Source organism: Notolepis coatsorum (assembly GCF_963971535.1).
Source record: "Notolepis coatsorum genome assembly, chromosome: 12".
Classification (NCBI taxonomy): domain Eukaryota; kingdom Metazoa; phylum Chordata; class Actinopteri; order Aulopiformes; family Paralepididae; genus Notolepis; species Notolepis coatsorum.
In genome coordinates, this window is record NC_140176.1 from 66,075,282 (window position 1) to 66,088,405 (window position 13,124).

The window sequence follows — 13,124 nt, forward strand, 5'->3', positions numbered from 1 at the left end:
TGTCTTGGCTGCTTCCTGCTCATTTACGCCAACACCGCCTCACTTGAGAAGATAAAAACGTTCTAAAAAAGAAGTTGATAAATGTCCAAATTGTGGTGCCGTGCCTCCGGAGGTAAGCCACAGCGGACCCGCGGGAGCTTCACAAACAAAACAAAAACGAAACCCAATATATTTAAATAATTTTTATATCTTTTTGTGGGAGATGAGATATTCCTTTATTGATCCATTTGGGAGAAATTTGGGCGTCATAGCAGCATGGGGGAAAGGGGGAGTATGAATTCAGATTCCCCAAAAACGGACTGCCTTTTTAGAAATAGAGCATATCTCACTTAGTAGTAATACAAAAAGAAATAAAAAGAAAAGTCAGCCAGCTAGTTTGACCACTTATTAAAGCTGTGTGCTGCTCTGGCGCCCCGAGTCATTACACAGGCCATCATCTGAAGGGCACTCCAGAGATACCAGCAGATAACCCGAGAGGCACCTCCTATGGATTTATGGAGATGCCGTTGCATTTTTACACAGCACACACCGCACCATTGGCCACAGGGAGAAAATGGATGGTGTAGGTCGGAGGCACAGTGAGTTCCGTGCCAGAATACATCATATCAAGTTACCCGCCACGGCGCCACGTGCTCCCAGTTCTGTGGGGAATCCAGCTCTACACCACATCCATATTGATAAAGGCACAGAGCGCACGTTACCACACAACTCTGTATATATATATATATATATATATATATATATATATATATATATATATACATACATACATATAGGTCAAATGTAACCATGGCTGTTTTGACTTCCTTTTTTGTTCATGGTGATTGTTTTTATTCAATTTTTTACATGTTTCAAAATCCAATAAAAATGTAAGTAAAATGGAGTGCCACCACACTGGCTTCACAAGCACATCAAATGGTTGTGTGAGTTCATTCCAGTTCAGACCTGTCGGCATATATAACTCATTTTGATGTGAGAACTCAACCATCATATTATAGGCCCACGGTGCCCCATTACTTCTCTATGGATCTGCTCCAGATTTTTTTCCTTTTTACCTTTTCTCTCATCCCCCAATTCAGTTCCCGATTCCCTTTCTGGCCATTGTGCTGACCTACTGTTGGTCTGGGGAGGGTGTAGACTACCACATGCTGACCTACTGTTGGTCTGGGGAGGGTGTAGACTACCACATGCTGACCTACTGTTGGTCTGGGGAGGGTGTAGACTACCACATGCTGACCTACTGTTGGTCTGGGCAGGGTGTAGACTACCACATGCTGACCTACTGTTGGTCTGGGGAGGGTGTAGACTACCACATGCTGACCTACTGTTGGTCTGGGGAGGGTGTAGACTACCACATGCTGACCTACTGTTGGTCTGGGCAGGGTGTAGACTACCACATGCTGACCTACTGTTGGTCTGGGGAGGGTGTAGACTACCACATGCTGACCTACTGTTGGTCTGGGCAGGGTGTAGACTACCACATGCTGACCTACTGTTGGTCTGGGGAGGGTGTAGACTACCACATGCTGACCTACTGTTGGTCTGGGGAGGGTGTAGACTACCACATGCTGACCTACTGTTGGTCTGGGGAGGGTGTAGACTACCACATGCTGACCTACTGTTGGTCTGGGGAGGGTGTAGACTACCACATGCTGACCTACTGTTGGTCTGGGCAGGGTGTAGACTACCACATGCTGACCTACTGTTGGTCTGGGGAGGGTGTAGACTACCACATGCTGACCTACTGTTGGTCTGGGGAGGGTGTAGACGACCACATGCCTCCTCCGATACAACTGCTTCTTTTCACCTGACAGCTAGTTTCACTGGGAGGTTCACATTATCTAATAATAATAATAATTAATTGCATTTATATAGCGCTTTTCTAGACACTCAAAGCGCTTTACAATGTAGGGTGGACTGGAAATCTCCCCCAGATCCCCTTCCTGCCAGTAGGAGTCGCTGTTGCAACGACCAGGACTCACACCCCACAGGCTTCCCACCCGCAAACACCCGAGTGTGAACCTGGGTCTCTGTGGTGGTAGGCGAGTGCTTAGACCTCTACACTACCCAGCCGCACCAGATCTCACACCCAGGTGACGTCACAAATCCCAGGGTCCTTCTCACTCTGATTTCTAGTTTCAGGAGTGAGTGGTGCATGTTCACAAATATTGATTGCAAAAAAGGGAGGTAGGGACCGCACTCTGAATATCGTTGTTTTTTATTTTCAAAGGACACAAAACGTTTTCAGCCATCCGGCCTTCATCAGTGTGTTCTACCACAAATATTGATTAAAATGTCCCAGGGAGGGGGCTTAAAATGGGTGGCGTTCCCCTTTAGCTGATCATAATGTGGGGCTGATGGAGTACAGGCTAGGCTATAGGCAAGGTGCCGACCTGCTCACTGGGAACAGTTGGGGGTTAAGTGCCTTGCTCAAGGAACCCGGAATCGAACTGGGAACCTTCAGAGTAAAATGGTCAATTAACTGTATTTATATAGCGCTTTTATCCAATGCCGTCTAGCTGGCCGTATGACAAAGAGTGCCGGTAGCTGACCTGCCGCTGTGCTGCTGAGCCAGCTCCTGGTGGTCCCAGTCTGCCAGCCTCTCCTCTGTCACATAGTCCAGCAGCGCCCCGAGAACTCTCCTCAGGGTGCGCTGCCGATAGAAGCGATCCGCCCGCTCCTCCAGGATCATCCGCCAGTCTTTCAGCTGAAACACACGACACTCATAGTTAGGGAAATCTTGGAATAAATTCCTTACCAAGACATTTCTTCACCAATGTGTTTGTAAAAGTGTCTAATAATAACCCATATCAAAATATTTTAATTCAACTCCCATAGGAAAACTTGTGACAGCTGCTGAAAGTTGGAGTACCCCGAACCTTATCTGTGAAACATTTTACACTTTAATTTACCTTGTGAGGTGTCAAACTAGGGATTTTCATGATTCTGAATCGATTGCAATAATCATGTACTTTCCCGCTCATCGCCAACCCTTTTTTTTTTTGTGAAAATAAATATGGGTTCTGGGTGCATGTACATTTAAAAGTAGCTTTATTAGTTTATTCACCTACTTGCCATGGTAACTAACTACTCATTGTTTACTGGTAACTGTTGTAGTTGGTTGGGATTTGCAGCAAGTGAGTGGCAGGTGTCAGTCATGCTCGAGCCATTTGCAACCCTCTCCTGTGTGGATCATGGACCGACACAATAGACTCCACACACATCAAATAACAATATTCACCAGTCAGCAAGATACTACAAGAAGATTTTACATCTGAAAAAAAGTACAACTGGAATATTTCATGTCACTACATTGATAATATGCATAATTATACATAATATATAGGGTGTGTGTGTGTACTATGACTACTATCATCAAATGATCTTACTTGTTAGCTAGCTGGCCACAAGTGCTGAACTTGCCCTCAAATGGTTCGAGGAGAACAACCCCTTCAACCACAACCGAGACAAGCAGTTGCTTGTGTCCTTCTCAACAGGATTCACAAGCACTGCAGATAGATGATGCAGTCAATACTGAAAGAGCAGCTGAAGTAGGGAGGGAGATACAGATAAAGCTGGATGGACAGTCGGTAACATCGACCATGGAGGTGAGGTTCAAGGTACAGGCCTTGTCATCACTCAGAAAGATTCCCAAGGTCAACCAAGGTTGTTCAACCGACGGGATATGACAATCGAGACAAGCTTAGCGTATGAGCCGACTCCCTTCCCCTTGTTCAGTAACAAAGACCAGAAAATGAACAAGGCAAAGAAGGCAGGCTTTTCCAAGACCAGGCCGAAGGAGTTGACCGATCCACTTGACCTCACTAACCAGCCCTGCTCCAGCCTGGTGGTTTCTGGCGGATGGCCGTCACAGGTTTTCCTATAGGAGCTGAATTTAAATGTGTGTTATTAGACACCTTTACAAACACATTGGTGAAGAAATTTCTTGGTAAGGAATTTATTCCAAGATTGGCCAAATATCTGATAATATTCCCTGACTATCACTCGCTCAGGGCAAGATAATCGCACATGTAGAGTTTGAGTGCGACAGGATATCGTGTTAAAATCTGTGGTATTATTATGCTCTCTCCAGAATGATAGAATAACAATGATAAACGGCAGAATAAATAAGCATTCATGAATCATCACAACCGGTGATAAAATACAAAGGGTGTACCCTTTTCCAGCAGTTTAGACTCCTCCGAAGCAGGATGTGGTGAAGCAGTTGATCAGCAGAGGCCCGTTTCTGAGCCAGGGACTCGCTGGCCGCATGCCGCCAGGATGAGACGCACCGTCTCAGGACAGATAGGTCATGATGACCCGCGGCGAGCTGGAGGGAGTTGAGAAGGAAGACCAATGAATACATGAGTCACATGAGTAACATCACTCTAGGTATACACAATGGCAGGACACTGTGGAATAATGATCCCCTTCCCCTTCAAATAACCTCCCAGTGAATGAATGAATGAATGAATGAATACTTTATTTAACAGATTGCAGAATGGGTACAATACAGTACGGCTCAATACACACAATTGTTAAGGGGATGCAGACCAGAGAAAGATGTTTGTCTTGTTTACATCAGGGTCCCCCATTTTCAATTCATAGTGACATTTATGACATACAGTCATACATGACATACAGGTATATAGTACGGTTACATTTGTGATATATACGATATGCAAATATACAGTACTGTTACCCATAGATCCTAACAGAGAATATATACATATGATGGGGAGGAGACTGTACATTTTTTGGACATTTACGGTGGCCAGTTTAGAATTGCAGCCTCCCGTAGGTGCTCTTTAAGAGCGGTTTTGAATGTGGGTAGGGATTCACATCTTTTTACGGCTGTGGGTAGGGCGTTCCACATTGTTGTGGCATAATTGCGAAATGTGTTTAGTCCCTTGTTTGTGCCGAATCTGGGTTGCACATGATTTGTGGAGCTCCCTCTGGTGTTGTGGGCGTGGTAGGTATTCACTGACCTTTGGGAAGTATTTCGACATGTACATGGGTACCTGTGTGGTGTAGTGTATCTTGTAGACCAGGCCCATTGCAAGTTGCTGTACTCTGTCGTATACTCTAAGCCATCCTAGGTAGTCAAAGTGGGCAGGGGTGAGGTGGGTTGTAGGAGTAAGGTCAATTATCGATATCGAGTGATATGATAACATTATCATATCGTTATCGCCCAGCCCTACTGTTTCACCACACACACACACGCACGCACGCACACAAACCCTGGTCTCCCCATCTAAATTCTCCTGTCTGGTTCTGCCAGCTCCTCTTAACAGGTGGCCCAGCAGATGCTCACAGCAACAGCAGTATAAACATCATTAAAGTATTGAGCGTGATGTCTGGACTATGTGTGTATGTCTGTGCGCATGTGCGTGACTGTGTGTGTATATGTGCGTGTCGTTTCGCAAGTGGCGAGTTTGCACTTTCAAAACAAGTCAGTATCCTCTCACCGCAGTCGTCCACAAAGTGTCCGTAGCTGCAACCTTGTCCCTGCTCTTTTTCACAACTTACAACTGTCTTTGTCATGAAAACACACGAGAAGTGACGGTTTTGGTCGGTCATGGAGGTATTTGTTTTGGTCAGAGGAAGACACTGGAGAAAGCACAAGTCAAGGTTTTAGCTGTTTCTCTTTTGCTCTGAGAGAATGAGCCGCCATTCTGTCCTTGTCCGGGTCTCATTTTCCCCATGGACTGTATAGTCGGCTATTTCCCAGATCTCTGCACATCCCCTTTTTAAAATGTCTGAATCACAGTTGAAACACTCTAATAACACGGCAGGGTCACTGACCATTGCAATAGGCTGAACATCATGTTCTGATTCAGACAAGTCGGCTTTTAAATTGACAGAGTTTCTTCAATCTGTTCATGGCCCCTGAATAGTTCAAAGTCAGTATAACTCAAGCACAGCAGAATGGTTGGTCACTCTCTCTCTCTCTCTGATCGATTCGCCGGGGGAGGGTTGTGTTACGGCAAAAGTTGACCCAGTTCAACTTTCTTGGGGTAACGCTTCTCCGTTTCTGCCCCACCCTCCAGAACATTTACAACAAGCGGTGCAGGGGCAAGGCTAAGAGAATCATTAAAGACTCCAGTCACCCGAACAACTGCCTCTTTAAACTGCTGCGGTCAGGCAAGCGATACCGGAGTCTCAAGGCGAGCACAGAAAGACTCAGAAGAAGCTTCTATCCCCAGGCCATCAGGCTGCTCAACGAACAATGAACACTACACAACAACAACCATCAAACGCACATAGCACACACATCCACACGCACACACTCACTTTAAACAAACACACTGTAGCACCCACTCCCCACACTTTATAGCACACACTCACTTTAAACAAACACACTGTAGCACCCACTCCCCACACTTTATATTTATTGATGAAGGATTGCACTACAACTCGTACACCTTACTGTAAATTGTACCTAAATTGTACCTCATCCCATTTCTGCTTTGCACTATATAGTATTGTACATTAGTACACTGCATAGTATTGTATATTATATGGTAACTCAGTTACGTCTATTCTGCATCGAACATTGTACATATGTCTATACTGAACACTGTGACCTCATTTTCTACTTCTAATTTACATGCTATACTATGTTATTTGATACTATCTTGTCTAGCACAGTCTCTGGAGCGTAACAGTAAGAAGCATTTTGTATGAAAGTATTCTGTACTTCTGTATGACAACTATTAAAGAAACTTGAAACTTGAAACTTGAACTACCCCCCCCCCCCATTAAAAAGAAGGGTGAGACTTAGGATTGGATGTGAATGTGCCCTGAGTCAGGGGGGTAGGTGGGTGGCTATGCGTTTATGCCCCGGGCTAAGGGGCTTAGGATGTCTCGTTTCACCACAGTGTGGGAGGATCGGCACCCCACCCGGTTCCCCCCAGCTGTCATCATAATTTAACGCGTGGGAACACAAGAGGCAGCGAAGTGAAGTGAAGCGAAGTGAAGTGAAAGTATGCTGTGTCTTTGTACGCCGGGAACGTCTCCAGGCATCGCGCCTGACGAGCCGCGTCTCTCCAGATGAACGGGGGACTCCCGTTGATTGGCGGAGTTCGACAGGGTGGTGGTGATCACCTGCTGGTTGGTTCGGCTGAGGTGGAGGAGGCGTCGCCATGGCGCCAGGCCTCGTCGTACCAACAGCGTCCTGTGGTAGTGGTGACGCGCCAGCGTCCTCTGCTGCTGTTCCCGCTCCACCTGCCGCTGTTTCTCCTGCTCCCTCTGAGAGACACGCACACACACACACACACACACACACACACACACACACACACACACACACACACACACACACGCACACGCACACACACACACACAACTTAGGCACAATTGCAGACATTGTGTAGTCCATAATTAGGCATTCAGACCGACAGATATGGATGATGAGGTGGTGGGGTCAGAGGTCGCTGTTGGTGCAATTTCATATGGATGTTGTATTATAGAACTGTGGAGGTGCACACAGACACGCACACACATTCGCACACACACACACACACACACACACACGACCCATTGTGAGCACAATATCTATTCAGGGGAGGACGGCTTCATGTATTCTGACTCATGTCTCCGTCTCTCTCTCTCTCTCTCTCTCTGCACCGTGCTCCCGTTCACCATGATACCTCTCTCACCTCTCTCTCCTGTCTCCTCTCCTCCTTCCTCCTCTCCACCGCGCTGAGTCTCTCCTCTTCCTCCTCCCTCTGCCTCTCCTCTTCATCCACTTTCATCCGAGCCTGAAAAGAGAAGAAGGTTTTTTTTCCCTCTTCCATTTCTCCCGCCACACACATGCACGTACGCAGATACACACACATGCACACACGGGGACTAAACTAAACCCCTGCATAATGTCCTCCGAGGCCCAAGCGGGAAGGAAAGACAGGCTTTCCTTTAGACCAACTCTGCTTTAGGAGCATCAGTATCTGGTGCCATCGCTCACCAGCCTCTCCTCCTCCTTCTTTCTCTTCAGTTCCTCCACCTCTCTCCTTCGTCGTGCGCGCTGGCGTGCACGCTCCTCCATGGCTGTGTGTATGAGAGAGAGAGAGAGAGAGAGAGAGAGAGAGCTGTTGGATTACTCAGGAGCACGTTTTGAAAAGGGTAATACGAGATGAAATAGTCTTTATCATGGATATAGGCATGGGTAACAAAGTTATTCAAAGGACTGTGAATTGGAATATATAGTCTGTGATACGCTCCAATTCTTTGCCTTTAAGAGGCAAAGTAATCTTGAAGTAATCACTTGTAATCAGGTTACGTATTGGAGCGATCCAATCGATTATGTTACTAATATTACAATTGTAAGCAGGTAATCAGTAATCTGCAATGGGATACATTTAAAAAGTAACCTTTAAAATAATTGCATTCAATTAAACTCAACATTTCATGTATTTCTGGACACCCATTGCTCCACCCAATACAAATATTGAAAGAAAATAAAAGTAATTGGGTTATCATGCCCTTCCACAAAGGTGTCTGCAGACCTCCTCCCATCCTGCCAACTTTTAAAACGTCTCTGTTGTTGTAAGAGCATTAGGACTAAAACGTCTCCGTTGTTGTAAACATTAGGACTAAAACGTCTCTGTTGTTGTAGCATTAGGACTAAAACGTCTCTGTTGTTGTAGCATTAGGACTAAAACGTCTCTGTTGTTGTAAGAGCATTAGGACTAAAACGTCTCTGTTGTTGTAAGAGCATTAGGACTAAAACGTCTCTGTTGTTGTAGCATTAGGACTAAAACGTCTCTGTTGTTGTAAGAGCATTAGGACTAAAACGTCTCTGTTGTTGTAAGAGCATTAGGACTAAAACGTCTCTGTTGTTGTAGCATTAGGACTAAAACGTCTATCGCTTTGGGGTCCAGCCGGTCTTATTCTGACAAATAAACATTAGGGTCTGGCGATAGATTCTGAACTTCTTTAAACCTCATATTGACGCAAGCATGTAACACAATCATGAATGCATATTTTAGACTATGCCGAGGTCCTCTATCAAAACCAACACAAAAACACAAATCTCACCTCTGAATGTAGTTTATAATAATAGCCTTTGTAGATTTGTTCTAAGACTTTCCTATGGAACTCATTGCATGTTAGATGCACTCTACTGGCCTTCCCTGTACACTAGGAGACACTCCCACTGGCTTCAATTCAGTCTCTGTATTGGGTTTTTATGTTGCAGGACCTCCTTGAAAACGAGATGCTACATCTAAAAAAAAAAAAAAAAAAAAAAAATCCACAATAGCGGCTATCCAGAGGCTGTATCCTAACCTGAACCTTGGTTATGTCAATTGGGAGTAGCTCTTGATCTATTGCTGCACCATAAAAAGAGGCTATGCTTTTTCTGGTGGGGTATAACTCTGGGACGCATTACACTCTGTGAATCTTAACGAACAACAATGTGCTTTTATGTAACAGTCATATTTCCACTGCAGAGGCGCACTGCTCTGACTACAACCTACCATACAGCTACTAGGGTTCAAAGTTCAATTAATTGGAACTTTGGAATGTCAGATTGGTCTGACTGGCAGGATAAAACCCTCTCCATAGAGTACAATGGCAGAGGCAGAACCTGAATGTGAAATGTGAATATCACTTACTTCGTACCTCGTGTGTATAAATTACCTACCTGGGGTCCATCCTAGAGGCTAATCTCTCCTGTGACAAAATGGCATCCAATGTAATAAAAAAAGACAACCAACGAACTCGATTCTTGTACCGGATCTCCTCTCTGGTAAACAAGAACACCCTGAAGACTCTGGCAGGAGCACTCATTCAGGGGTACTACGACTATGCTTGCACCTCATGGTACCAAAGCACCTCAAAGGCGCTAAAAACAAAATTACAAACATCTCAAAACAAACTGGTCAGACTACTGCTTGACCTTACTCCTAGAACCCACCTCACCCCTGCCCACTTCGACAACCTAGGATGGCTTAGAGTAGACGACAGAGTACAACAACTTGCAATGGGCCTGGTCTACAAGATACACTACACGACCAAGGTACCCATGTACATGTCAAAATACTTCCCAAAGGTCAGTGAATACCACGATCACAACACCAGAGGGAGCTCCACAAATCATGTCAAACCCAGATTCGGCTCAAATAAGGGACTAAACACGTTTCGCAATTATGCCACATCAATGTGGAACGCCCTACCCAAAGCTGTAAAGGAATGTGGATCACTACCCACTTTCAAAACCTCTCTCAAGAGACACCTACGGGAGACTGCAATTCAACACTGGCCCCTGTAAATATCCTAACCCAATCATTCCAACCCCCTCCAATGTACAGTCATTTACCTAGTATGGTTTTGTCAATAGTTCAATGTACAATTGTGTTTGTTTGTACAGTGTCTCCTCCCCCCCCCCCCTCAATGTACAGTGTTACTTGTTTATACAGTGTGCCCCCCGCCCCCCCCCCCCCCCAACCACCTCCAATGTAAATTACCCAGTATGGTTGTCAATATCCCAATGTACCCAACCCCCCCCCACCCAACCTCCAATGTACAGTTTCTACGTCAAATGTATATACTCCCTTTTCTTGACTCCTTCTGTATCACAAACAGTACTGTATTTGCAAATCTGGTATGTCATAAATGTATAGATGTAGCAGTACTGACTATCTGTATGTCATGTATGTCATATATGTCTATATGAATTGAAAATGGGGGACCCTGATGGAAACAAGACAAACGTCTTTCTCAGGTCTGCATCCCCTTAACAATTGTATGTATTGAGCCGTACTGTATTGTACCCATTCTGCAATCTGTTAAATAAAGTTTTCATTCATTCATTCATTCATAACATGCAGTATTGCTAGCCCCTTTCGTGACTGTGATGCACCGAGTGAATCCACAGTCACTTGCTCCTCAATAGGAAACCAACGTATGTTGACCATGAAGGACTGGTTCTGGCCGAATTGTTCGTTATACAAGTATCACAGAGACATTTCAAAGGTACTCACAGTTGCACGAGGGTTTCGGACAAAAATACAGGATGGTTTGAAAGCTCGGCGTTGCTAATAAACATTTTTAATATTTTTTATAAACTGGTCAACACTGCTCAAAACGGCATTATTTCCGGCATTGGCTGCCTGGTGCGCCTGCGCTGTGATCACAGTGCATGCGCATCATGCACCCAATGCCGGAAATAATGCAGTGTTGACCAGTTTATAAAAAATATTTAAAATGTTTATTAGTGACGCCAAGCTTTCAATTCAAACCATCCCGTATTTTTGTCTGAAACCCTTGTGCAACTGTGAATACCTTTGAAATTTCTCTGTGATACTTGTATAACGAACGGTTCGGCCAGAACCAGTCCTTCATGGTATGAAGTATGATCGTGTTGTCTGCGTTGTTGTCTTTTACGAAGCACCCCGCAAAGCCACAATGTGGCACTCACTCACTGTGCCCCTAGTGGCGCTTCACAGGCTTGGCATGTCCGGCAGCGTGGCTACATGGGTAGAGCTCTGGACTCATGAGCGGAAGACCACCGGTTCGAGCACCGGTCAAGGAAAGTGTCGGAAAGTGGTGTTGTTGTCCAGCAGGGAACACTCTGTCCTCTAGACTTTTGGCGGGAACAATGCCCCCTTTTACGGTGATAGGAACAACATACAGTGGCGTCCTTCAGGTGAGACGTTAATCCGACTGAATTCGGTCGTTAAAGAACCCAGGGCGCCTATCTGAGCCTTTCAGCCATTGTGTAGTGTAGTGTGATGTGTGCCTGGTGAATGGCAACCATTGAGCCTGCGTAGCCCAAGGTTGGGTGCTACATAGTGGTGGTGAAAGTGGTGTCCAAAGTCCTTGAGCGAGTAGTCTATATCCAGCTACAATCTTTCCTTGCCATAAACACCATCCACGAGAAAAAACAGTCTGGTTTTAAAACATCTCACAGCACTGAAACGGCATTCCTGAGAGTCCAAAATTATTTGCTCCCGGCCGCTGACTCATGTAAAATGTGAGGAACAAATTATATAAATGCAGCCATTTGCCATTAGCCATCTATTCTCCCTGGCCTTTGGCCAGAGCTGAGCCTGCCTCCTAGGTTGTTACTTTTATGCCTTATTTTTGTAATCTGCTGCACTTTTCTTTCTTTAATTTTTTATTTATATCTGAACCCCATGCACTCATTTGACACTCAAAGAGCTCCCCTCAATGTAGGGTGGAAATTGCCTCCTTCACCACCATTATCACCATTATGATTATGGTGAAGGAGGCCATTTCCACCCTACATCATAACGTGCTTTGAGTGTCTAGAAAAGTGCCACATACAGTAAATACAATACTCATTCATTCACTCACAGCCCTTTTCTTTGCATCAGTGAGAGCCGCGTGTCCTTGTTGATCTGACGCGCTGAGTGCTGATGCGCAGAAGCAACTGTGTTGACATGAGTGAGACGTGAGAGAGAGAAAAAAAGCGGTCCCGTAAAGATGCTCGCGTGAAGCAGGACAGAAAGTCCCCAGAGTGGATAATGTGCATGTCTCTTCACATTCCTCCCACGTACCGTTAGCTGGGGCTTTGGGGGAGCAGCGTCGCCCCTGTTAGAGAACTTTGGCCCAGTTGTATTTCTTCTCCAGCAGTTTGGCTTTCTATACAATGACTCTTAAGCCATGAAATAAAATTTTACTTTTTCCATTATGCTCCATGACAGTCTATGTGTGTGTCTTTGTGTGTGTGTGTGTGTGCGTGTGTGCGTGTGCACGCTGCTGACTGACCCATAACAATAGGATGAGGGCAGGGCTGCTGGGCGACCACTTTTCTGGGAGCTGAAGAACAGCTAGCGTTCTCCTGGGGGACGTCGGGGGCCCTGGAACAGAAGACATTCACCCAGGAGCCTCAGGAAATGTTGATGTGTATAGATCTCTGCCTTCGGTCAAACCTTCTCCCGACCAACACTAGCGGAAATCACAAGTCTATGTACAGTACTAAGCTTTTTCTGGGTGGGGTATAGAACTCCCGGACATATTATACTCTGTGAATCTTAACGAGCAACAATGTGCTTTTATGCAACAGTCATATTTCCATGGCAGAGGCAACACTGCAGCACAAACTGAAAAATACATTTTAATAAAGAAAAAATAACACTACTATGTCAAATCTGACA

General features: G+C 45.3%; 1 protein-coding gene across 1 annotated transcript in view; it reads right to left on the minus strand.

Moving 5' to 3' along the window:
- ccdc191 (coiled-coil domain containing 191) overlaps positions 1 to 13,124 on the minus strand; it is a gene marked incomplete at its 5' end in the record, with an annotated part of 59,119 nt that overhangs the window by 772 nt on the left and 45,223 nt on the right. The window contains 6 exons of the mRNA XM_084325855.1: positions 2,525 to 2,707; positions 4,178 to 4,330; positions 7,006 to 7,251; positions 7,662 to 7,763; positions 7,967 to 8,049; positions 12,736 to 12,827. Of these exons, the coding sequence (XP_084181981.1) occupies positions 2,525 to 2,707; positions 4,178 to 4,330; positions 7,006 to 7,251; positions 7,662 to 7,763; positions 7,967 to 8,049; positions 12,736 to 12,827 (859 nt within the window). The remainder of the gene's footprint in view (positions 1 to 2,524; positions 2,708 to 4,177; positions 4,331 to 7,005; positions 7,252 to 7,661; positions 7,764 to 7,966; positions 8,050 to 12,735; positions 12,828 to 13,124) is intronic.